Raw genomic sequence first — 25,937 nt, 5'->3', positions numbered from 1 at the left:
CTTCCACGGTCTTAGGTACACATTGGGTGCAGAAGTTCAAAACTTCCGCGCCCCCGAGTCGAACACGCCTTCGGGCAACACTGGTCTTTCTCACCCCTGCGCGTATGTGCGCTCGAGTAGCAGCTTACTAACGCCATCGCGTTTCTCTCTCTCACTGCGGCGCCCGCAGGCTGGTGCAGCTTGGCATGGTCTCCAAGACTGCATCGGTGCGATTTCGGATCTCCAGCCTGTGCGGCGCGTCACATTGAGAAACAGTAGTGCGATGGCGATGGTGGTGTGTTCCGCACGCCGAAGATTCTTTTTACGGTGTTATTAAAATTTCACCGCATACTTGGCCGTGTAGCGGTTCCGCGTGCCGCCAAGTTGTCGCCTTTTATGCATGTTCACCCGACTGGGCAGCATCATCCTATCCTCGTCGACAGCAGGACGTAGGTCTCTAGCAGTGATCGCCAAATATATCCCTGTTTTGCGCTATATTCGGCATATTCGGCATATTTCGGCAGTTACGCCGGCATATATTTAAATCTATTCTCACCACCTAATTATCTGCCGTCCTCGAGTGCGCTTTCTTTCCCATGGTACCTATTCTATAACTATAGCTGTCCACCGATCATCTACCCTATGCATTACATGTCCTGCCCTGCTCCATTTATTTCTCTTGATGTCAACTAGAACATCGGCTATCTCCGCTTGCTCTATGATTCACATAGCTCTCTTACTGTCTTTTAACGTTACGTTTAACCTTTTGCGTTCCATCGCTGTTTGCGCGATATTTAAATTGTTCCCGAACTTTGTTAAACTCGAAGTTTCTGCCCCATATGTTAGATGGCATCTGCTAAGTGTTCAATCACATAATACCGGTAGAATGCAATGTATGAGTGTATACACTTTTCTTTTCAAGAGCAGCGGTAAGCTGCCTGTCATGATTTGGTGATTCCTGCAGAACAGTACACATTTGGGCTGGTTGGTTCATGATTACCCGCAGTAAACAGCGCTAAACGACAGGAAAAGGGGAGGGACACAGACAACAGCGCCGAGTCAGCGCTGTTGTCTGTGTCCCTCTCCTTGTCTTGTTGTTTAGCGCTGTTTACCGCTGGTAATTGCTGCCTTAAGCGCTCAACCCCATTTTTATTCTTCTGGGAATTTCCTGCTTGCGATCAGGGTCCTTTATTAGTAGCTGACCTAGATAAACGTACTCTTGCACAGGTCCTAGATGCAGACTGCCAATCATGAATGCTTGTTCTCTTGCCAGGTTAGTCAACATTACCTTTCTCGGTTAAGTACCTTAATAACTGATTGCAACCCGTTTCTGCCCACCGATGCCCACCGTGGCTGAACAGGACAGTGTCATTTGCAACATATGCCCATTCGGTATATACAGCAGTAAGAAGCACTAACGGATAAGTAATGGGTATAACGAAGTAATTTCGGTTTCCCTTCAGCTTCGTTATCACAAGGCTGTACTGTATTTAGAGCCTCTATGAAACGTCACAATGACGTAACCCATGACTCGTTTTTCTGCACTGCTGCCTAAATAAGTGTTTTTGTTTGAGAGAATGCAAAAAGTGTCTGCGTGCGTGTGTGCGTGTCTGTGCGTGTTTGGTGCTGCACATATGAGGTGACCATGTCGTGTTGTATTCTATGGTCTTGCGAATGTAAGGAATTTAGAAAACGTTGATCCGTTTGTTATGGAATGGTGCATTCACTTCCAATCCATTCGATTCTTTTTTCTTTTTTTGCTTCAGACAGCGCTGCGTACGCATGGAGCAACAGGTTTTCTGCTATTTTCTCTTGCGTTCTTCGCTCTTCTTACGACCTTTGCTTTTCACTTCATGGCCCTTGGAACACTGGAATGTCGCCACCACATCACTGCAGTAAGCTTACAATAGAGAGATGATGACGAAAAATTGCTCGTGTCCCTCGCTTTTTTTCCTTTTCTTTTTTCCTTGCTGGAAGGGCTGCTGTTGGTTTCAGGCGTCCTTTTGTAAGCCATGTGAAGTCAAACCGAGGAAAAATGTTTTCGCCATTTGGCGCTGAATGTCTTTCGGCACAGCGCCGTCCCTCGTGTCCACTTCACCGACTCATCTTCCGGCTGCTGCGGCTATGCTTGTGTAACGTGCCTTCACCGTCGCCTAGATGAGCGAGGAATCCGTATCCTGCAAGCGCCGTGCATGCATTAACGTGCAAACGCACTGGCTGAACAGGCGGTGAAGGAAGTGCAGGAGGATATGAGACCGGGATAGTTGGTGTTCCGTCTTGTTTAAGCAGCATAAAATGAGACAAAGGACGGCAAGAAAGGTGGGACGAAGACAAATGCTAAGTTCCAACTAGTCTTTATTTTATTTATTTTTTCAGAAAAACACACACATGCACACAGCGCATGCGTGATTTCATAATTACCCAACACATGGAAACGATGTTTGACACTCGCAGGTATACAAAACATTGTCAGAGCAATGTCAGAACGTCAGAGCACGTCAGAGCACGTCACGTCATTATTGTGACATTATCATCGTCGTCGTCGTTGTCGTCATTGTTGCCGCCACCTTGACAAGCATTAGCTTAAACGGCTGCACATCATTCGCATTGATAAACGGTGAAGAAGAATCCTTGGGGGTTTATCGTCACTGCGTGTTCATTAAAACAATGGTGCGAATAATGCCAGCCTACTTCCCCCAGTGCTTTGTTAATAATTGGGCAGATGTCATAGGCAGGCAAAATTGCTAGAATTGAAATTCGTGGGTTATCTAATACCTGTTCTAGGGGAGCAGCCCTGTCGAAACACCATAATGATATATATCTCTTTCACGTACTAATAGCATTTAGTTGCGCGTGGTCCGGCCAAGTGTATACCAGATCTTAAAAAGGCTTGCTGAGGGCTTAGTTTGTGCATACATTACATAGTAAGTGAGCACGAATACGCAAAGTGCAACGAAACGAACGGCAATTCCTTGTCCTTTTTTCTTCTTCTCGTGTACGTGTCTGCACGTGTGTGTGTCTGTGTTTTCGCGTGTGTGTTAGCGTGCGCGCGCGATTACATAATGTTGAAATTTCTGGTAGATAGTTCAATTATATATACTCATTAACGAACTACTAGAACATGTGAACATTACTTTCACAAGAAATCGAAGTGCGTAATTAAGTAATTCACAGAATTTACGGCACGTATTGAAATTTGTGGATTGGAGCAAGTAAGTTTGTGAGGTATATCCGCTAAGAACGTGCTCTTAGGCTGTTACCAGTCCGGAGAAGTGTGTTCCAAAACTGCGGGACAAGGTTAGTGTTCCAGTTAAATTGGTAAAGCACTGCTTAACAAAGAATTCTGACAAAAAAGATAAGCGGAAACAGAGCGCATTCTGCCGTAAGTTTGACGGCACTTATCACAAAACTGGTACTAGTTTCAAAATTTGTTTCAAGTGCGTACCCGCCTTGAGAACTAGTTTACCAGCTTCAATTCTTCAATCGCTACAAGTGCCCTAAGTGATTGGTTAAAATTGAATAGTAAAATTTGGCTAATTAGCTAAACTATGGTAGTGATTTCTCCTGCAATCCATGTTCATGTCCTCGCCCAATCTACTTCAGGCAGTAGAATTGCTGTCTGCCACAGGCGTCAAGATCAGAAAAAGAAGGAAAAAGAGCAAATCGCCATATAAACACAGATTTCTCAAGGAACGGACAAATTCTTCTCCATACTGCATTTCAAAGGAGTTCCAGGATAAAATTTAGTATCGAAAGTGTCCTCGTGATTCAATTGTTGCGTAAGTGATGTTTTAAGATGTTTAGGTCGATTCGAAGGTTCGCGGCACATTTGGAAGCTCGAATGCGAATTGAGTAGATTTGGCTACGACAACTATTCGGTTCGCGGATTTTAGTTTTACATTGTTTTCTTCTTTCTTCAAATATTAGACCGCTATTAAACGCACAGGGCAACCACGACTATTGAAATCCACGTAGATAAATTATGTATGCGTGTGGTGGCTATTTGCAGGCTTGGTTAAATTAATTAATTAATTAATTATATTTATTTTCACTGCATATACATGACCAGCCCGCAGAAGCAAGGACGCTTGTATGTGGCCCAAGGCAGCCCGTGAAGTTGTGTATCACAAGTCTGAAAAATTGCACCTTGTACTGAACAGCAGAAAGAGGCTTTCACTACAGAACAATGACGACCATATTTCATTCAGACATTCATATCCTCATACAATATTCTATATTTCAAAACACTCCTAGGGTACAGTCATCCGTTTAAATCAAGGCCGAGTTACAGCATGTCATATCACAATTCTCGTTCTTACCTTAATATAAAACATTTGATATGTAATCCTCAATCGCACAATCGCCGAATTACCATTTACATCCCTATAACTCAAATACTGAACACAATACAGTACACATAATGATACACAGACAAAGAAAATGTCGCCGCTTGTCCAACTGAGCCGGAAATGTTTCACAATTTTTTAATGCACAATCTGAATGATTCTGTTGCTGGAGGCATGTCTGCAACTCAGATTCAGGGCTACTAAGTGACCATTAAATTATATTAGACGATGTATTAAAGTAATTGAATAAAGAATGAACGCCTATGTAAATGAGGAGCGCCCGCAGGTTAGTTGTGTCGGCCTATTTCAAGAAAGGTTCTTTCTTTTTTTTTTCGTACTCGCTATTTGGAAATTAATTAAATTAAATTATGGGGTTTTACGTGCCAAAACCACTTTCTGATTATGAGGCACGCCGTAGCGGGGGACTCCGGAAATTTCGACCACTTGGAGTTCTTTAACGTGCACCTAAATCTAAGTACACGGGTGTTTTCGCATTTCGCCCCCATCGAAATGCGGCAGCTGAGGCCAGGATTCGATCCCGCGACCTCGTGCTCAGCAGCCTAACACCATAGCCACTGAGCAACCACGGCGGGTCCGCTATTTGGAAGTCGTATGTGGTATTGTGTGGTACTTATGTATGACATTTTCAAAACAATACCAACTGGATACTTAAGTTGGGTCTGTAATTAAGTGATTACGGAGCGAACTTCGCGCCGTGATTGTGACTAGTCATTTTTGTTTCATTTATCTCATTGTCTTGTTTCTGCCAGGTTTAACCACCTTCTCCATCTTTGTCATCGATACGACCAACCGCAATTTCAGCATTAAGCGGCGTTACATTTTATTGAAGTACATTAACATCCATTGATCCATTGACAGGCCGCCATTGGAATATGAACCTGGCAACGTTTAACGCTAGAACGTTATCTAGTGAGGCGAGTCTAGCAGTGCTATTGGAGGAATTAGAGGGCAGTAAATGGCATATAATAGGGCTCAGTGAAGTTAGGAGGCCAAAAGAAGCATATATAGTGCTAAAAAGCGGGCACGTCCTGTGCTACCGGGGCTTAGCAGAGAGACGAGAACTAGGAGTCGGATTCCTGATTAATAAGAACATAGCTGGTAACATGCAGGAATTCTATAGCATTAACGAGAGGGTGGCATGTCTTGTTGTGAAACTTAATAAGAGGTACAAAATGAAGGTTGTACAGGTCTACGCCCCTACATCTAGTCATGATGACCAGGAAGTCAAAAGCTTCTATGAAGACGTGGAATCGGCGATGGGTAAAGTCAAAACAAAATACAGTATACTGATGGGCGATTTCAATGCCAGGGTAGGCAAGAAGCAGGCCGGAGACCAGTCAGTGGGGGAATATGGCATAGGCTCTAGGAATAGCAGAGGAGAGTTATTAGTAGAGTTTGCAGAACAGAATAATATGCGGATAATGAATACCTTTTTCCGCAAGCGGGTTAGCCGAAAGTGGACGTGGAGGAGCCCGAATGGTGAGACTAGAAATGAAATCGACTTCATACTCTGCGCGAACCCTGGCATCATACAAGATGTAGACGTGCTCGGCAAGGTGCGCTGCAGTGACCATAGGATGGTAAGAACTCGAATTAGCCTTGACTTGAGGAGGGAACGGAAGAAACTGGTACATAAGAAACCAATCAATGAGTTAGCGGTAAGAGGGAAACTAGAGGAATTCCGGATCAAGCTACAGAACAGGTATTCGGCTTTAACCCAGGAAGAGGACCACAGTGTTGAAGCAATGAACGACAATCTTATGGGCATCATTAAGGAGTGCGCAATAGAAGTCGGTGGTAACGCCGTTAAACAGGAAACCAGTAAACTATCGCAGGAGACGAAAGATCTTATCAAGAAACGCCTATGTATGAAAGCCTCTAACCCTACAGCTAGAATAGAACTGGCAGAACTTTCTAAGTTAATCAACAAGCGTAAGACAGCGGACATAAGGAACTATAGTATGGATAGAATTGAACAGGCTCTCAGGAACGGAGGACACAATACAGTACAGAGAGTGATACACAGACAAAGAAAATGTCGGCGCTTATCCAACTGAGCCGGAAATGTTCCACAATTTTTTAATGGAAGTTTAATAAAAGCAGTAAAGAAGAAACTAGGAATAGGCAAGAATCAGATGTGTGCGTTAAGAGACAAAGCCGGCAATATCGTTACTAATATGGATGAGATAGTTCAAGTGGCTGAACAGTTTTATAGAGATTTGTACAGTACCAGTAACACCCACGACGATAAGGTGAGAGAGAATAGTCTAGAGGAACTTGAAATCCCACAAGTAACACCGGAAGAGGTAAAGAACGCCTTGGGAGCTATGCAAAGGGGGAAGGCAGCTGGGGAGGATCAGGTAACAGCAGATTTGTTGAAGGATGGTGGGAACACTGTCCTAGAAAGATTGGCCGCCCTATATACACAATGCCTCATGACCTCGAACGTACCGGAATCTTGGAAGAACGCTAACATAATCCTAATCCATAAGAAAGGGGACGCCAAAGACTTGAAAAATTATAGACCGATCAGCTTACTGTCCGTTGCCTACAAAGTATTTACTAAGGTAATCGCAAATAGAATCAGGAATACCTTAGACTTCTGTCAACCAAAGGACCAGGCAGGATTCCGTAAAGGCTACTCAACAATAGACCATATTCACACTATCAATCAGGTGATAGAGAAATTTGCGGAATATAACCAACCCTTATATATAGCCTTCATTGATTACGAAAAAGCATTTGATTCAGTCGAAACCTCAGCAGTCATGAAGGCACTACGGAATCAGGGTGTAGATGAGCCATATGTAATGATACTGGAAGCTATCTATAGCGGTTCCACAGCCACCGTAATCCTCCACAAAGAAAGCAACAAAATCCCAATAAAGAAAGGCGTCAGACAGGGAGATACGATATCTCCAATGCTATTCACAGCATGTTTACAGGAGGTATTCAGAGACCTGGAGTGGGAAGAATTGGGGATAAATGTTGCTGGAGAATACCTTAGCAACTTGCGATTCGCTGATGATATTGCCTTGATTAGTAACTCAGGAGACCAATTGCAATGCATGCTCACTGACCTGGAGCGGCAAAGCAGAAGGGTGGGTCTGAAAATTAATCTACAGAAAACTAAAGTAATGTCTAACACTCTCGGAAGAGAACAGCAGTTTACGATAGGTAGCGAGGCACTGGAAGTGGTAAGGGAATACATCTACTTAGGGCAGGTAGTGACCACGGATCCGGATCATGAGACTGAAATAACCAGAAGAATAAGAATGGGCTGGGGTGCGTTTGGCAGGCATTCTCAAATCATGAACAGCAGGTTGCCACTATCCCTCAAGAGGAAAGTGTATAACAGCTGTGTCTTACCAGTACTCACCTACGGGGCAGAAACCTGGAGGCTTACGAAAAGGGTTCTGCTGAAATTGAGGACGACGCAACGAGCTATGGAAAGAAGAATGATAGGTGTAACGTTAAGGGATAAGAAAAGAGCAGATTGGGTGAGGGAACGAACGCGGGTAAATGACACCTTAGTTGAAATCAAGAAAAAGAAATGGGCATGGGTCGGACATGTAATGAGGAGGGAAGATAACCGATGGTCATTAAGGGTTACGGACTGGATTCCAAGGGAAGGGGAGCGTAGTAGGGGGCGGCAGAAAGTTAGGTGGGCGGATGACATTAAGACGTTTGCAGGGACAACATAGCCACAATTAGTACATCACCGGGGTAGTTGGAGAAGTATGGGAGAGGCCTTTGCCCTGCAGTGGGCGTAACTAGGCTGATGATGATGATGATGATGATGATGATGATGATGATGATGATGATGATGATCACAAATCCCCTTTATACCACCTTATCGAAATTCTCGAAGATACCAGTATTCAGTGTGCCTCTTGTTGTTGTTGTTGTTTTATTTTTTTTTTATGCGAATCCACAAGCTGAGTCTTGTAAGAAATTGTAACCATATCTTTGTTTCTATCCTTATCTTCTGTAACCCCCCCTTATGTAATACCCCGACAGGGGTCCTTAAGGAAAAATAATTGATGATGATAAAAAAAAAAATTATCCACCATGTACTCAGTTTTATAGATTCGAAGCCAGTTTTTCTTTCTTATTATTATTTTTAAAATTAGTTTGACAATTTATCAGTCCAGCAGTCTTAGTTCATTGCTGATGAACTTTTCACAAATGAAGAAATAACTAAATATCTTGTATTCAATTCTATATTCGAAACCAATTTGTTTTTTATTTTCTACATGCATGGTTCGTTCATTTCTTTATTTAGACAGTCCGATAAATATTCTTGGTCCACACAACGACTATCTTCTTTGTCTCTCACAACCCCAGCTAGATGACTGCAAAGTTCGGAAAGAATGGGAACCAAGCCTGTTACTTCCACTTCAAGCCGAATATATATGGTAGAAGCTAACTACGACCTTTTTTCTTAACTACATATTAACATCATCGTTTAAACTCTGAACAAAAATAAAACAAACCAGTGTCGTTATATACGTATTCGCTGCGGCCATGGAAGTTTCATAACGTCAAGCACAATTTTGAAAATGTTGCAGTTGTCTTCTGAGTGGGGTTCGGCACATCGAGGGCACACGGCCGAATTTCGGCAAACACCCTTCACATGTCCAATCTTCTGACAATTGAAGCATTGCATTGGTCTTGGAATAAATGGTCGAACCTGGTGGCGAAAGTGGCCGACCTTCACGTAGGGTGGAAGGCAGTCGCCTTTGAAGGTTATCCTCACACAACGTGTGTTGCCGAGGCGACCAACATGCACAATCACGTTGTGTTCGCTTGCTGGTTTTATGAGAAATGGGAGGTCTGCATGAGATATTTCATTGTCAATGTCATAGATGACTCCTGTTATTGTGGCACCATTTGTTGGCACGATGGATCGGACCTTGATGTTTCCCAGCTGCGTTACATGTGTCCTAACTGTCAAGGTGATCACTGCGCCTCTTCCAAAGACTGTCCCCAGATGAAGAAAGAGATCACCATTCTTAAACAAATGGTGAGAGACAACTCTACCCACAAAGAGGCTGCTGTGAAAGTACGGCGAAGACGACGTCACCGACGAAGGTCTTCCCGGCGGAAAACATCAAGATTTCAGGAAAAGTCACCTCCTCAAGCATCATCATCAGCAGATGTTTCCAGCACTCCGAACACCGATGTTGGAAGGGAGAAAACTGCCAGATCTCTCTCCACAAAGGAATGGCCGCCACTTCCGCGTACACGACCGCCAGAAGAGGCGCAGAAGAAGCCGCCCCCAGTACAGCAAGGTGCTGTATCCGAGGAGTCGCGGAAAACAGATGAGCAAGTGATAGCACTTATCAGGCCTTTAATGAATGTCATTCGCGTGCTGCTAAGCAACATGCACACACCGTCTGCCAGAAGTGCGCTTCAAGTACTGGACGCTCTGAGTCCGGTGCTTGCAACCCTTGAGTAGATCATGGCTCTGCAGCCACGGTCTTTTAGGGAAGAGGTCCGACAAGCAGCTATCTTTCAGTGGAATGCCCGCGGACTCAGAGCGCGCCTTTCGGACTTCCGTCGCTTCGTGTACGCCAATATGTTTCCCATTATCGTCATTTGCGAGCCGAACTTATCGAACAAAATCAGGCTTTCTGGATATGAATCATTTATGTCGTCAGCTGTTTATGAAAACAGTAAGGTTTTGGTGTTTATTCGCCGTGACCTCACCTACATTCATCAGCCTGTACCACCTAATGACAGTAATCAATATATATGCCTAAACGTAAGGAAAAAGCATCTGGCCTTTACTTTTGTAGGCGCCTACCTATCTCCGTCAAGTCGATTTGATTACAAAAGACTACTAGACATCCTTTCCCCAACTTCCAATCCCTGGGTCATCATTGGCGATTTCAACGCCCATCATACACTCTGGGGAAGTCCGATCATCAACGCAAGAGGCAGAGCACTGGTTTCTTTCGCCTCCAGTAATGAACTTTGGCTGCTGAATGATGGAAGTCCTACGTTCTTACGTGGCTCCACGTACAGCAGCTGTCTTGACTTGGCTTTCGTCTCACGAAGCCTAGTCAGACGTGCAGGGTGGTTTGCGGACATAGAGACGCACGGAAGCGACCACATCCCTACGTACATCAAGATCAGAGGATTGACCGCTTCCAAAATACGGGATACGATCCAAAGAGTGGACTGGCCTAAATTTCAGTCTATTATGGAAGAACACTGCGACGCCAATCCATCTTTCGACTTGAAAGAGGCAATCAAGAGCGTGGTGCAAGACACTATGCGTACTCTAACATGCTCCTCGAAACTTAATGATTTCGATGTGGAACTAGAACGACTTCGAGCAATCCGACGACGTGCTGAACGAAGATAGCGACGTACGAAAACAATGGACGATCTACGGACCGCCAGGCGCACGCAAAAGAAGATACAGCGCCGGTTAGACAAGCTCGAATCGCAACGTTGGGCTGCCTTCTGTGAGTCGCTAGATCCACGCAAGCCTTTATCTCAACTATGGAGAACGGTGCGCGGACTGCGGACACTTCCCGTACAGCGATTCCCATTCAAGGCGCTTGCCCTCTCTCAAAAGAGATCGGAGATTGACGTGGCAGAGGATTTCTGCGCCAGATTATCCGGCCAACTCACAGCTACAAACATTCCATTGCCTTCGAGGAGCTGTCCGCCACCACGTGATCACCGGTTGGATCTACCATTCTCGATCCACGAACTTAAGGCAGCATTAGCTTTGTGTAGCCGCACATCAGCCACAGGACCTGACGGAATTTCCTACCGAGCTCTGTGTCACCTGGGGGAGCGAGCGAGAGGAGTTCTTCTTGAGGTGTATAATGAATCTTGGAGAAATGGCACGCTACCAACAACCTGGAAGACAAGTCGCCTTGTTCCACTGCTGAAGCCTGGCAAGTCGCCGTTGGAGCTCTCATCATATCGCCCGATCGCTTTGGCGAGCTGTGTGGGCAAAGTGATGGAGAGGATGGTCCTAGGACGCCTGGAGTGGTACTTGGAGTACCACAACACCTACCCAGATGCCATGGCGGGCTTCCGACGCGGTCGATCATCGATCGATAACGTCGTCGACCTGGTGACCTACATTCAACATGAGAAATGCCGTAAGCGTCTCTGCGCATCCTTATTCCTCGACGTTAAAGGGGCGTATGACAACGTTACGCATGAAGCCATCCTCTCTGCTCTCGCAGAGGTAGGAGTGGGTGGTCGGATGTTTCAATGGATACGGAGCTATCTATCCATGCGATCCTTCTTTGTAAGCACCGAGGAAGGCCATACTTCTCTACATTATAGCTACCGCGGCGTCCCCCAGGGCGGTGTACTTAGCCCCGTGTTATTTAATCTAACACTAATTGCTCTCCTTGAGCACGTGCCAACCACAGTCAGGCTATCAATGTACGCGGATGACATCTGCATATGGACATCTGCAGTAACACGCCTACAGTTGCGAGCGAGAATTCAGAGAGCCGCCACACAAACTGCTATCTACCTCCGTAATCGAGGCCTGGAAGTTTCCTCCGAGAAATGCGCACTAGTGCCATTTACGCGCAAACCCATGGCAAACTACAGTGTAACGATAAATGGCCAAATAATACGACGGGTCCGATCGTACAAGTTTCTAGGTGTCATAATCGACAGGGACTTGTCATGGAGCCCACACATATCATATGTGAAAAAACGGTTGACAGGCATCTGCCACCTGTTCAAGTTTTTCGCTGGCAAGACCTGGGGAATGTCGCCTAGTGCCATGTTACAACTGTACAGGGTGCTTTTTCTAGGATTTCTGCGATACAGCTTGCCAGCAATAAACAACACAGGCAAAACGAATCTACGCACATTACAAAGTCTCCAGGGTCAAGTGCTCCGGATCTGTCTAGGCCTGCCTCAGAGTGCTTCAACAGTGGCTACGATAGCAATCGCTAGAGACCACCTTGTCAAGACCCACATTGAAATTGAAGTACTCAGGACCCATATAAGGCATCTAACCAGGACTCCTCGTCTCCATTTAGCCTCTCTACCAGCGGACAGGCCACAGACATCTTTCAGCCAAACGATAACTGCATATGATGAATCATTGCCAGCTTGTTTCACTCCGGCTGCGAGACCTTCGATCCCTCCATGGTGCCTCGCTCAGCCAAAAATCAACCTCGCAATACCTGGTATCTCGAAAAAAGCTGATCTGTCATCACCAGCCCTTAGACAGCTCACGCTACTATATTTGTACGAGAACTACCGTGACTCTACGCATATTTACACTGATGGATCAGTCCTTCCAAGCAGCTCCGCGGCGGCAGTCGTCATACCAGCGAAAGCTGCAACAATTAAATTTAAGACGACCCACGCGACAACATCGACGGCAGCAGAGCTCGCAGCGCTCTTTACTGCCCTTCTTCACATTGGTGATGAACCGCCACACAAATGGACAATATTCTGCGATTCGAAGGCGGCACTGCAGTCTCTACTGTCACCTTTACGACGCGGACCGCACGAACAGCTAATATTCCATATTACCGAGACGTTACACCATATAAGTGATGCAGGCCATGAAATAACCTTCCAGTGGTTTCCAAGTCACTGCGGGATTATCGGCAATGAACGGGCGGATCACGCTGCCCGCTCAGCCCATACTGAGGAGCGTCACGTCCCAATTCCTGTTTCTAGAACTGACGCGGCACGGAAGCTCCGCCTACTTGCTCGGCAGTGCACCGCGTCGCAATGGAATGAGCCACATTTAAGAAATACGCGACTGTACTCACTTGATCCAACATTAAGTCTTCGAGCGCCATCACAGCTTCGCCGTAGAGACGCCACGCTGTTATATCGACTTTGGTTGGGCGTTGCCTTTACTAAAGCCTATGCCTTCCGCATTGGCATGACCGACACACCAACCTGTGACCACTGCGGCCATGAAGAATCAATTGGCCATATATTGTGCGCCTGCCCGCAGTACAGTCCACAGAGGGCATGCCTTAGCCACGAACTTGACCAACTGGACGACCAACCGCTATCCGAAAAAAGAATTCTACAACATCGACAGGACCTACCTTCACAGAAGAAGGCCGTGCAAGCGCTTTTGCGCTTCTTGCGATCTACCGGCCTGTGTGAACGACTTTAACTGGAACGCCTTTTGTGTGTGTGTCTCCATGTGTGCGCGTTCCCTTTTTTCTATTTTTTTTTATTTCCTTTTTTTTAATTTTTTTTTCGTTTTCCTCTCTATCATCTTTCCAACCCCTATCCCCCATCCCCAGTGTAGGGTAGCAAACCGGAGACTCATACCTGGTTAACCTCCCTGCCTTTCCTCTTCATTCTCTCTCTCTTGAAAATGTTCGTTCCTCCTCCTAACAAAACGACAGACAGTCCTTCCTTTCGGAGAGCGGCAGCTTTATTTACTTTTACTCTACTTACCATGCAAGTCGGTCGTAATTAACGGGGCAGCATCTTCACAATTTTTCACGGTGGCACGTAGTCCTCCTTCACGTGCAAGACTCAGTGTGCCGGCAATAATATACTCCTCCAGTCTGCTCTTGTTTTGCTCCATCTTCACCAAGAATTAATTGTTTTAAGTTGTGCCTTGTCACACGCATGAGGCAGGCTTTTAAACAAACCTTCACCAGGTGCGCTTAGGCCTTTGAGAAAGTTAATAAGGTTGACGAGCGTTGCTCCTCGCGGTCCAGTGCGTCAAGCACATGCCGTAACGCCAGTCATAACTTAAACTGAACTGACATCTTGGGTAGCAGATTGATATAACGCCTCTCCAGCCTGCAGATGGTGTAGTCGCTGAGTCAGTCATGCGGTTATCGAGCATTAGCAGCATGCCTGTTCCTGAAGGGAGAGAGTAGTTGATATTTTTTCGCTCGTCATTTAGCGCTATTCTTCTTTCGCTCGGCTAACGAGAGCTCAACACAGATTCCCTGCCGTTGGGCCAAAGGCCAGAGTGGAGAGTTCCCTTAGCCAAAGGCCAGAGAGAAAAACAAAAAAAAATTCCTTCCTTATGTTTCAAAAACTTCCATGTTTTATCGCATTCGTTTTGTGGTGATTGTGTTTTGAGCTTGAACAACGTTCTCGGGCGAGCTGCTTTAACGAAGTAACTTTCAGGGACTGTTCGCTCACAGACTCTTGATTCAACAAACACCTAGTAGCGTCCCTGTGTGAATGTGACGTTTAGGTGTGTAAACAAATATCTCCGCGTGAGACGGCCGTGTGGTTGCAAAGCGTTTTGAACAAGCATACAATGGACAGCCAATGTTTCTAGGTCATGGACATTTTCTCTTCGCATTTGCTCATTTTTTACAATGTGTGCACTCACTCCTTCGGCATGAATCTCGTGACCCTTTTCACGAGGAAAATCGTGATATTTGTGCGATCAGAGAGAACACGAAACGTGGCCCTCTTTCTGGTGCATTAGAATCTAGAGAACGAGAAAAGGCCGTCAAATTGCTTTCGGGTGGTTACCTGGTCACTGCAACATTGATGGCGATAGATTATGCAGTTAAGGCTGTTTGAACCTCACAATAGGAAGGCCACGACATTGTTGTTTCGCTTTCGAAGACGGAAACGTCGAGGCAGCTTCGTCTTTTCGCGCGCGCGTCCTCATTAAGCACGTGGAACGCCCAGAATAGAAGACGCACCGTGTTCGCTGCAATCCCGACCTTCTCCCGAACCACACCGACGTGAAGCAGCTGTGGTCGGCAATCGCGTCCACGAAATCTTATACCTCAGTCACACGGCACGTGTAATGTCATTCACAGTAAATGACATTCATACCGAATGTCATTGCGGTCTTGCGTTCCCTGTCCACACGGGTATACAAAATGACATTCGCAATTGATGGCGACGTTTGTCGGCACGCAGGCAGTTTGCAAACGGCACGTATAATTCCAGGTTGCGCTTCGTCCTGCGCAAATCGGTGAGGTGGTCTTCTCGCGCTTTAAGCAGCGCGCCCGCCTCGTCGTCGGTCCAGTGCACTTTTCGTTTCTCATTCACCGCTGACGAAGCTGCAGAGTTGGCTTCCGTGGTTGGTAGGTAGGCTTAAGCGTAGCACCACTTTGAATACAATACGCAGAAACGAAAAAAAAAAGCAGACGGTCGTTTGTAAACATGGCCGAAAAGGGGTGCTAGCATCCACTCGTAGACTGGGAACAAGAATATAGCTGTACAAACTACTTCAACTACCCATGCTGTACTCCATAAAATTATTTAAAAGTTCATTACAGCAATTATGACAACCTTTACTCAGATTACATTTTGTTCTAACTTATCAATTTCGCAATGTTTGCCAAGACCCTGTCGTCGAGATTACACAAGTCGCACTTGCGAGAGTTCGGCAAACTCGTTCAATAAGCGAATGTCATTAGCTGTGTATGTCATTCACTGTGCCCGTGTAGAAGCAACAAAAATGGCATTAAGACGTAATCTCATTTGCTGCGAATGACACTACACGTGCCGTGTGACAGGGGCATTACTCTACCCAAATCAAAATGAGACGTCTCTATTGGGCTGGCGAAGACGACCAGTTTTCAGTGCATCGACACCGCTTGAATATAGCGCGTCGTCCGTAAACAGACACTACCTAAAGACTGTCCCCGCCACTTGTAGGCTCACGAGGCAATTGAAAGCAGTTCTGTACTTCTCGAGGCCGACCGGCCGATGCGAACGCTTCAGAATGCATGAGCTGTCCGCGCACCTGTATACACGCGCGCATTCTCAGCGCCCTCTCTCCCCCTCTCTCTATCTCTCTCCTATTCTTCTGTTTCCCGCCATCAGCGTACAATAGCCAACCAGATCTATTAGGATCTGTGCTTTCTTTCTTTCTTTCTTTCTTTCTTTCTTTCTTTAACTATTGCTCGCTTTGGTTACGTACTTGTGCATCTGGGTTATCGTTAATCGCAGCGTTAACAGCCAGTTTTCGTTTGTTCTCCTCGCCGAATGCTTCCGTACGCCCCTACCTTGCACCGTTTAAAAGGAAGCTTTAGCTCGGGCCCGACTCCAATGCAGCCTGTTCAAATAAATGTAAGACGTAAAAACGCTTTTCTGAGATAACCACTGGGCCGATTTTAATGAAATCAGTTGCACCTGAGAGAGAAAGTTGAACTCTCAAAAAATTGATAGGTTCGAAAAAAAAATATGAGCACAATGTTTACAAATTTGTAGCTCTGAAGCAAGAACAGATATTGCAGTTCTGCAAGCTGCATCCGTTAGAGCATTCAATACGGGCAAATTTGATTTGTGAATTTTTATATGATTCATATCACACGTGAATTTGTTGCATTGTTTGCAAGAGTATTGCGAAACTCCCACCCACATATCAGTGGTCTATTTGAGTGGTCTATGTATACAATACAACAAAAAATTGCTGGCCTAAATAAAAAATTCGCCACCAACAGTGACTAGATTATAACTTCCTTTAATGCAACAAACCTCATCAAATTTGATGGAGTGGTTGCCGAGAAAAAGATTTCTCCTTTCCAATCTATTTAGAAGAGATCCCTTCAGCTAAAGCTTCCTTCTAATGCCATGCTGGCGCTGACGGCATATACTTTCATACTAATCTGGCGCCAGTGTCTACCTGCATCGTCAGTATTGCTGTTGAATATGGCATGGTATTCCTGGAATATGGCTGTTGAATGGCATGGGGATAACAGGGTCGAAGGCACAGTGTGATGATGGTGATGGTTCTCTGTACAGATGGCACGTAACCACTGTGGAGGATCGGCCAAGAATTTGGCAATTTGGAGAAAAGTAATGAGAAAGAAGATTTAGGAGAAAGAAACTGAAATTAGGGGAATATGTATTCTGCTCGGTGTTCTAATTAATTATTATAATTGACTGGTTTAGGAAGACAGCCGACTGGAATCAAGGATTTGCCTGAAAAACCTCTTCCTAGCTTCAGACAGTCTTGTGGATTGTGATGCTGCCGCCCCTGAAGCTAATTGTTCGTTGTACATAAATTCGTTGTACGGCAACAATTATTCTCGTTTTAAGCCTTTTCTGCCATTTGAAAGTGTTCGGGGTATTGAAAACAAAAATAATAGCTAGGAATATAAATAGATTTAGTTACACACTCTCACAAGGGTCGCCATTCATTTGGGCGCTTGAAATTTTGCAATAAAACTGTATTAATCGCGGAAATAAAGTGCTTCACTGCTCTAAAGAGTAACCGTGAGGCTAGCAAACAACACAAATACACGTCGAAGAACAATGGAAAAATATTCAGTGTGCCTTCTCTAATGAATTTATGCCAAACGCGGGAAAAAATGCAGATTCAACACACATGTTGAAATCTATCTGGAACGTATCTTAAATGGAGCGGTTTTAAAATAAATGATTTACAACTAACGGCGATGCGCACAATTTTGTTTAGTTTCATCCTGTGCAAAGTGTAATCTCATTCAATGTTCACGTGTATCCGGAAATTTACTGTCATGCAATTTTTTTTTAATGTTTATGCACTACATCGCTCACAAGCTATGCCGAAATGAAAACATCAAATCAGGCGGGTGCACAATGTGAAACGTACACAAAGCAATGACGCATGGACGAAGACGGCGTGTGATCCTTGTCGAGGAAAGAATGCTATTGACAGGTGTTGGTAATGACAAAGTTTAGGAATTGTGTGCATCTTGTGTCGCAGTGGGACATACCAATTTTGGAGGATTGGCCAAGAACGCATCCACCCCTAGTGGCACATCCGGAATCTCTAAATCTAAGAGAGTAGACTAAATCAGAGAGTATGTGAGATATATGTAAAGAGCGAGGTGCAATAGACCAGGACAGAAGAAGAACACGGACGACAGGTGCCGGTCCTGTCGTTTGTGTTCTTCTTCTGTCCTGGTCTATAGCGCCTTGCTCTTTACATTCAAGCATGAACCAACTAACCCAAGCAAGAGTTTCACTTGTGAAATATATTGCGCCATTTTATCTACAGATCCGTGTGCTTAGACATCGTGTGCGCAGGTTTTATATAGGAATCGTAATGGGACCTGCCCATTCTCTACGACTGGCCAAGAACGGGTACTCGCCCAGTGGGACATACTGCGTGGATAAATCAAACATAATTCAAGTAACCAAAGAATCCGCTAGACATATATAATTCGACATTCCCTTAACAGATTGGTGTGCATTAGAGATGCCTGCGAGCTGACGTTATATGTTCAAGTCTTATGTAGGCGGCTGTTTCTGTTGTTGTTATTGCGCAAAACAGAGGTGAGTATACTTTGGTCAGCATGCAAGCCACTTCGCGAGCACTTTCATATAACCTTTATATGTATATCCACAAATATATCCACCCAGACGGCGATCGACCCAGCAGCCAGGCTTTCCCTTTAAATTAGAGAAAAAAAATCCTGCAGTGCCCCTGCTTTTCTTGGTGTGTGAACAGTTGCGGAGCCAAATCTTCATACAGTATAATCTCAGTACGAAATTCCATCAGTGGGCACAAAACGGACTGTAGGTAAATAAATAAAAATGAAGTTGGGCCCAAACCCCATTCGAGGACGCATCGTCAAACTCGCGCGGTGGTTTCCCGATAGACACGATGAGGTTTGCTGCTGGGGGCACTCATTGGTTATAGCTCTACACGGTTAAACGCTATGAGGCGTGCGGGTGGTTGACGTTCCACTGTCTCGAGGATTTTCTCGCGTTGCAAACGTTACACAAACCACATTAAGACCCGCGTATATCACGCATTGGTACCAGACAGTGAAGCTTCGCTTCCTCAAATGAAGCTCTCTCTCCTCCCACTGCGATCTCAGACGAGCGGCCGAATCACAGCCGCTTACTTGCATGCAGGTGTGCGTAGATCCCGAACGCTGCCCACCTGTCCGAGTCCTCGGGAGCCGTAGCAGCAGCAGCAGCGGGCGCCTAGCGCGCCCCCGTGGCCCGCGTGACAATGCCGCACTCGGAGCGGCGGTCGCAGTCCCTGACGCCCCAGATGACGGCGTGCGCCGCGGCCCGCAAGGCCGGGGCTTCGGCCGTCGGCGAAGGAGGAGGAGACCTCCGCCACAGGACCGGCGCCGCCCCGAGCGCCGGCGGCGACTCGGCGATGGGCGACGACGAGACCTTCTGGGTGCGGGGGCTCAAGCTGCCGCGAGAGTTTTCGCGCGCCCTGGTCGAGTCCGCGATGGAATACGAGCCGCGTGACGACGACGTCTTCGTCGTCTCGTACTCCAAGTGCGGGGCCGCCTTCGTCCAGCACATCGTGCACCTCATCTTCAACAAGGTATAGGTACACTAGTGGGCGAACCAGCGCTGAAACTTCGCCGTGCCAACAGCAGCCTGCCGTATATATACACACGGCTATATATAGCGAGCAGGGCACACAGTTTACGGTAACGCGTGCTGCGATTTTGCTTCAGCGAATGCATCGCTCGTTTCGAAGCGCACGATTAGCTTCTGACCTGTCCAGCTTCCTTACCTGTCAGGCCACTGTCGCGCGAGAACGTAGCAGCGCATGCGCTCTTCGCAATCCGTATGGCAATGGACGATACTTGGCAGGGCGATCGGCCTATAAGTAAACAGGCACGCGTCTGTTAAATATGCCGTGCAATCTTCGTGGCCTTCTTACCGGAAGGTGTCAGCATATTTTAGTTACACACACACAAGCTGCTAGCGCTGGTGGAAAGTTGGGCTTGTTGGTGGTTCCTGCATTAGGTACACAGCGCGAGGAAGAAGGCGGACAGGAGCTGAAGCACGGCAGCTAGCGCCTCAGTTAAAACTTGAAAAAAAGAAACGGCGCGCAGCACATACGTATACACTCATAATCACACCAGCACGTCACAATCGTGGCGTTGTAACACTCAAAGGTAAGTTGGAGAGCTCGTGTAGCTGCCGACAGCGTGTGGCTAAAATATCAAAGAACAGTAAGAACTTCACTTTGTCAATGTCAATATTTCCGATAATATTTATGAAGGAAACGTAACCCTTTCGCCGATAAGGCTATGTGTGGAGTGCGCACGCGGGTATCGCCCGCAATCTTTTCAGCTTCAATATTTTCAACGCGGTGAGCGAACCCTGTGCTTGCTCGAAACAGTGCATACTTGTTAAGCACGGGAGAGCATTTGCACGGTTTACAGCGGACCCATATACGGTGTGGTTATGAGAGTGTATACGCTGGGCGCCGTTTTTCCAAGCTGAAGTGTCTCAATGTCAGCGCTGAGCGCCTCTATCCGTCTTGTCTTCCTCGCGCTGTACATATTGGGAAGGCGGGTACCCTACGTTTGATATTGGCGTGATACCTGAAGCTAGGCACGCCGCCTCGAGCCGCCTAAGTGCAAGGACCTTTCAGCAAGGCGCCCACAGAGCTTATATTTCCAAGCCTATAGGGCTAATGAGCACCTGCGATGATCTGTCGTTACCTTTGCAACACGATCTTTGTGCTATTTCTTAACGTGCACGTGGCTCAGAAACGCAAAACAAATGTTCAGCGGTTACTATAACTGCTATATGTAACTCTGGCTACATCAATGCCGTTATATTTCTCTTCCCGCTCTGGCCGAGCACGTTTCACATGTCGAACTGCTTCGGCAAGAAGGAACTGCTCAGCAAAAAGGCCATGAATGACAAAAAGGAGCTTATACGATTCTTTTTTCTTTTATCTTAGTTTCCAATTTGTTGCAAACTAGTTCCGTTAGTACAATCACGGTGCCGAAAAATGACGCGTCCTGTATTGTGATATGGCGCGGTTGAGTATTCATCCTCCTCCTCCTCCTCCTCCTCCTCCTCCTCCTCCTCCTCCTCCTCCTCCTCCTCATCATCATCATCATCATCATCATCAGCCTATTTGATGTCCACTGCAGGACGAAGGCCTCTCCCTGCGGTCTCCAATTACCCCTGTCATGCGCCAACAGGTTCCAACTAACGCCTGCGAATTTCCTAATTTCATCAACCCACCTAGTCTGCTGCCGTCCTCGACTGCGCTTCCCTTCTCTTGACACCCATTCTGTAACTCTTATGGTTCACCGGTTGTCTAACCTGCGCATTACGTGACCTGCCCAGCTCCATTCCTTTCTCTTAATGTCAATTAGAATATCGGCTATCCCTGTTAGCACTCTGGTCCACATCTGGTCCACACAGCTCTCTTCCTGTCGCTTGACGTTACGCCTAACATTCTTCGTTCCATCGCATTCTGCGCGGTCCTTAACTTGTTAGCACCGGTAAAATGCATTTATAATGGTAAGCTTCCAGTCAGGACCTAACAATGTCTGCAGAATGCATTCCAACCCATTTTGATTTTTCTGTAAATTTCCTTCTCGTGATCAGGATCCCCTGTGTGTAATTGACCTAGGGAAACGTACTCTTTCACAGATTCTAGAGGCTGACCGACGATCCTGAACCCTTGTTCCCTTTTCCGGTTATTGATCATTATCTGCCTATCTGCATATCGTCTGGCCTTCTGCATAATAATTTTCAGCCCCACTCTTACACTCTCTTTGTTAAGGTCTTCAATAATTTGTTGTAACTCGTTCCCAGTGTTGCTGAACAGGACAATGTCATCTGAAAATTGAAGGTTGCTGAGATATTTGTCGTTTACACTTACTCCAAAGCCTTCCCAGTTTAACAGCTTGAATACTTCTTCCAAGCACGCACGGAAAGATTGTGTGTCCTTGTTTGACCCCTTTCTTTATAGGTATCTTAATTTTTCCCAGTTTTCTTGTGGAGAATTAAGGTAGCTGTTGAATCTCCATAGATACTTTCCGAGATATTTACGTAAGCGTTATGTACTCCTTCATTACGTAATGCCTCTATGACTGCTGGTATATCTACTGAACAAAATGCGTTTTCGTAATCTATGAAAGCCATATAAAGAGGCTGATTGTACTCTGCGAATTTCTCTATTACCTGATCAATGACATGGATGTGATCTATTGTAGAGTATCCCTTACTGAAGCCAGCCTGTTCCCTTGGTTGACTAAAGTCCAGTGTTGCCCCTATTCCATTGGAGATTATCTTCGTGAATATTTTATATAATACTGGAAGTAAGCTAATGGGCCTATTATTTTTCAATTCCTTAACGTTTCTCTTTTTGTGGATTAGTATAATGTTGGCATTCTTCCAGTTCTCTGGGACCTTTGACGTCGATAGACATTTCATATAAAGGGCCGCCAGTTTTTCAAGCATTATGTCTCCTCCAACTTTGATTAAATCGACTGGTATTCCATCTTCTACTGCCGCTTTTCCGCGTTGCATGTCGTGCAAGGCCCTTCTAACTTCATCGCTAGTTATAGAAGGAGCCTCTGTAACCTGTTCATTACTCCTTCGAAAGGAGGTATCCTGGCTGCTTTGGGTACTGTACAGGTCAGTATAGAATTCTTCCGCTGCTTTTACTATATCTTCGAGATTGCTGATGATATTACCTTGCTTATCTTTCAGTGCACACATCTTGCTTTGTCCTATGCCAAGTTTCCTCCTCACTGATTCCATGCTGCGTCCATTTTTTACTGCTTCTTTAATAAGTGAAATTCTTTCGAATATCACTTATTTTCGTTTTGTTGATCAGTATTGACAGTTCCGCGAATTCTATCTTATCTCTTGAGTTGGGCACTTCCATTCTTTGCCGTTCCTTTATTAGGTCATTTGTTACTTGGGAGAGCTTGCCTACCGGTTGCATTGGTGCCTTGCCTCCCACTTCAGTTGCTGCCTCTGAAGCCAGCTTCGTTACGGTTTCATTCATTACCTCTATGTCATCATCATCATCTCTCTGTTCTAAGAGTGCATATTTGTTTGCAAGTACAAGCCTAAATTTGTCTGCTTTTACCCTTGCTGCCTCTATGTTGACCTGTATTTCCTTGACCAATTTTAATCTTTCTCTCTTTAAATTGAGGTGAATCCTAGCCCTCAGTAACCTCTGATCACTGCACTTTACCCAACCTAACACTTCTACATCCTGCGCTATGCTGGGATCGGCAGAAAGTATGAAATCAATTTCATTTCTTGTTTCACCATTAGGGCTTTTCCAGGCCCTCTTTTTGTTCTGACGCTTCCTGAAAAATGTATTCATTACTTGCAGCTTATTCCTTTCCGCGAGTTCTACCAACGTCTCTCCTCTAGTGTTCCTAAAATTGACGCCGTAGTTGCCAATTACTTGGTCACCAGCGTGCTTTTTGCCCACTTTTCCATTGAAGGTGCTCATGACTACAATATACTGAGTTTGCACTTTTCGCATCGCTAATTCAACATCTTCATAAAGCTGTTCTATTTCTTCATCGTCGTGACTGTAAGTTGGAGCGTAAGTTTATACTACCTTTATTCTGTACCTACTATTCAGCTTTAATACGACTACTGCTACCTTCTCATTATGGCTGTAGAGTTTGTCAATGTTGCCCGCTATGTTCTTATGGATTAGGAATCCTACTCCGTACTGCTTCTTATCTGGAAGTCCTCTATAGCAGAGGACGTGGCCATTTGTCAGCACTGCATAAGCCAATGATATCCCAAACAATGGCTGATGGCTAGCCCCTCAAAAAGCCCTGCTAGACTAGCTTTACTCGAAAGAGTTCGGTTGCTCAACGTTGCAAGGGTCAGTTTCCATTGGCGGCCTGTCCGGGTCCAGATATTCTTAGCACCCTCTGCTGCGTCACAGGCCTGTCCGCCGCCTTGGTCAGATGCTCCGCAGCTGCTGTGGACTGAGGGCCATTGGTTAATCGAATGAGGCATGTTGAGTATTTGCCTCCGTCAAATGCTCCTAATGGGCTCTTTAGGGCAGAGGAAATCAGCGCTTTGGTCAGCGTGGTGAGCTCGTATTTTACTTCGATTACGGGAGTTGCGCGCGATACAGTCGACGCACGGCAACAACGCACCTCGGGAGTTTAGCGACGCAGCTCCCTTCAGCCGTTCGCCGTGGGCTAAGCACGTTTACATCCACGTCCAAACAGTTTCCATGACCAATGCCTGCAGCTGCTTTTTTTTTGTCGTGCCGAGAAAGCTGTGCACCTGTTTTACACAGCAGCCTCAATCCGAAGCGTGCACGGTGAAATGCGGCGAATGTCATTTCGCATGACTATTATATCTGTTTGCTCTAAAAAAGTAGGTCAGCTTTGTTGGCAAAACGTGTTTCTAACTGTGCGCGTCGAGGTCGCTCGCTGCTGTTGTCGTTGACTCTTTTTTACTCGACTGACTATCGAGTGGCTTCTTAATATTGAAGGCGACTAGACTGCAACGAACGCTTGTGACTTCTAGCGAACATTCCAGCGCGAGTGTGTTCACATTGGCGGCCTCTTTGTTATCTTTGTTCCGTCTTAGTTATACTTCTCATTTTCCTCTTACCTGTCAGGCACGGCTTTGGTTATTCTGCCTGCCTATCCTTTTGCGTCGTCACACTTTCTATGTCTCTCTATCGCAAGGCGTAATGTTTTATAATGAAGAGTCAGACACTCTACATTTCTTATCCTTTCCAGTAACCACGTTTTCTTTTGGTGTTTTTGTTGTCGATAATTATCAGGCGCAGTTCAAATCACGCCAGAGAAATAGAGAAATTCGCATTTCAGGAAGCGACGTCCTGCACCATGTAACAAGTTCCAACGCACTGGCGCGAGAGAAAGTGTGCAAGCAATTTACAACGTATCCCGAACGGAAGAACAGAGAAAGGATCAAGGTGCAAATACTGTCTTTGGTGCACAGTACTGTTACGGCTGAGCGTGCGCTCAACGTCCTTCCGCGTCAGACGCAACGATTATGGAGAAATTCGGCCAACGTTCCCGTGTGAGCCCTCGACCATGCGTGACTTAGCTATTGAAGTGCGTCAAATTTTTATCCCGTGAATGATTATCAACATAGCGCAACGGAAGTTTCAAGCGACGCCCTTTGTAGTATAACGCTCAGTGGCCGCTTGAACCGCGTGGCAAACCAGCAGTTCACATCTGGTGTACACATGTTCTGGGGAAGCTTCTGGATCTGCGGATCACGGCTCATTAATCGACACGGAGGCATCAACTTTAGAAAAAAACGGCTAGGTAGTTTACGTATTTCCAGTCCGACGATTCCTGTAGGAAATACAATGCATCGAAAGGAATAGTCGACAGCGAGGAAAAAGAAAAAGAAAATGTCGCATGTAATGCGACAAATCAGAGATCCGGCAACTTTAATTGCACAGCTTATGGGTAGGCTTGGTTCAGCGGCTCATCGCCTCTTCTCGATTTCGAAAATCTCCATAGGCGCGCTGTTTCTAGGCCCCTGGGCGACACGTTTGAATCTTTGCCACCTGAATCACTTGAAATGTCGTCGAATAACTCGTGATTATTATTCGCACAGATATGACCGCAAATTGTTAAAGTATCGTAGGCTTCCCACCATCTGCTAAATCCTTGACAAAGGGCCACAATATAAAGCAAGAAGTCTACCGCCGGGATTTTCCCCCCATTTCATTTCTCGTTCAGATGCGCATAGTTCAGTTTTTCACGCGAAAAAGCTTTGGTCGAAAAGGATTTTAAAATGCGCAGTCGGTAAGTCGTTCTTTGTGGAGCCGTAACTGTTTTGAAATAGAGTACTCGTCCTTAGTGTGACTCCGGACTAATGTGTGTCACACATTTCAACTGGTGCAACACAGCGTAGCCTGATTCGTCTCGAATAACAATG

At 45.8% G+C, this 25,937-nt stretch overlaps 1 protein-coding gene across 2 annotated transcripts in view; it reads left to right on the top strand.

Moving 5' to 3' along the window:
* LOC126522414 (sulfotransferase 1C2-like) overlaps positions 1 to 25,937 on the top strand; it is an 86,258-nt gene that overhangs the window by 46,560 nt on the left and 13,761 nt on the right. For both annotated transcript variants that reach the window (XM_055066398.2, XM_050171165.3), the window contains exon 2: positions 19,158 to 19,587. In XM_055066398.2, coding sequence (XP_054922373.1) covers positions 19,258 to 19,587 — 330 coding nt within the window. In that variant the 5' untranslated portion in view covers positions 19,158 to 19,257. The remainder of the gene's footprint in view (positions 1 to 19,157; positions 19,588 to 25,937) is intronic.

The sequence above is a fragment of the Dermacentor andersoni genome, chromosome 6, assembly GCF_023375885.2.
Source record: "Dermacentor andersoni chromosome 6, qqDerAnde1_hic_scaffold, whole genome shotgun sequence".
Taxonomy (NCBI): Eukaryota; Metazoa; Arthropoda; class Arachnida; order Ixodida; family Ixodidae; genus Dermacentor; species Dermacentor andersoni.
The sequence above is the reverse complement of the archived record's forward strand: the minus strand, read 5'-3'. Positions and strand labels throughout refer to the sequence as shown.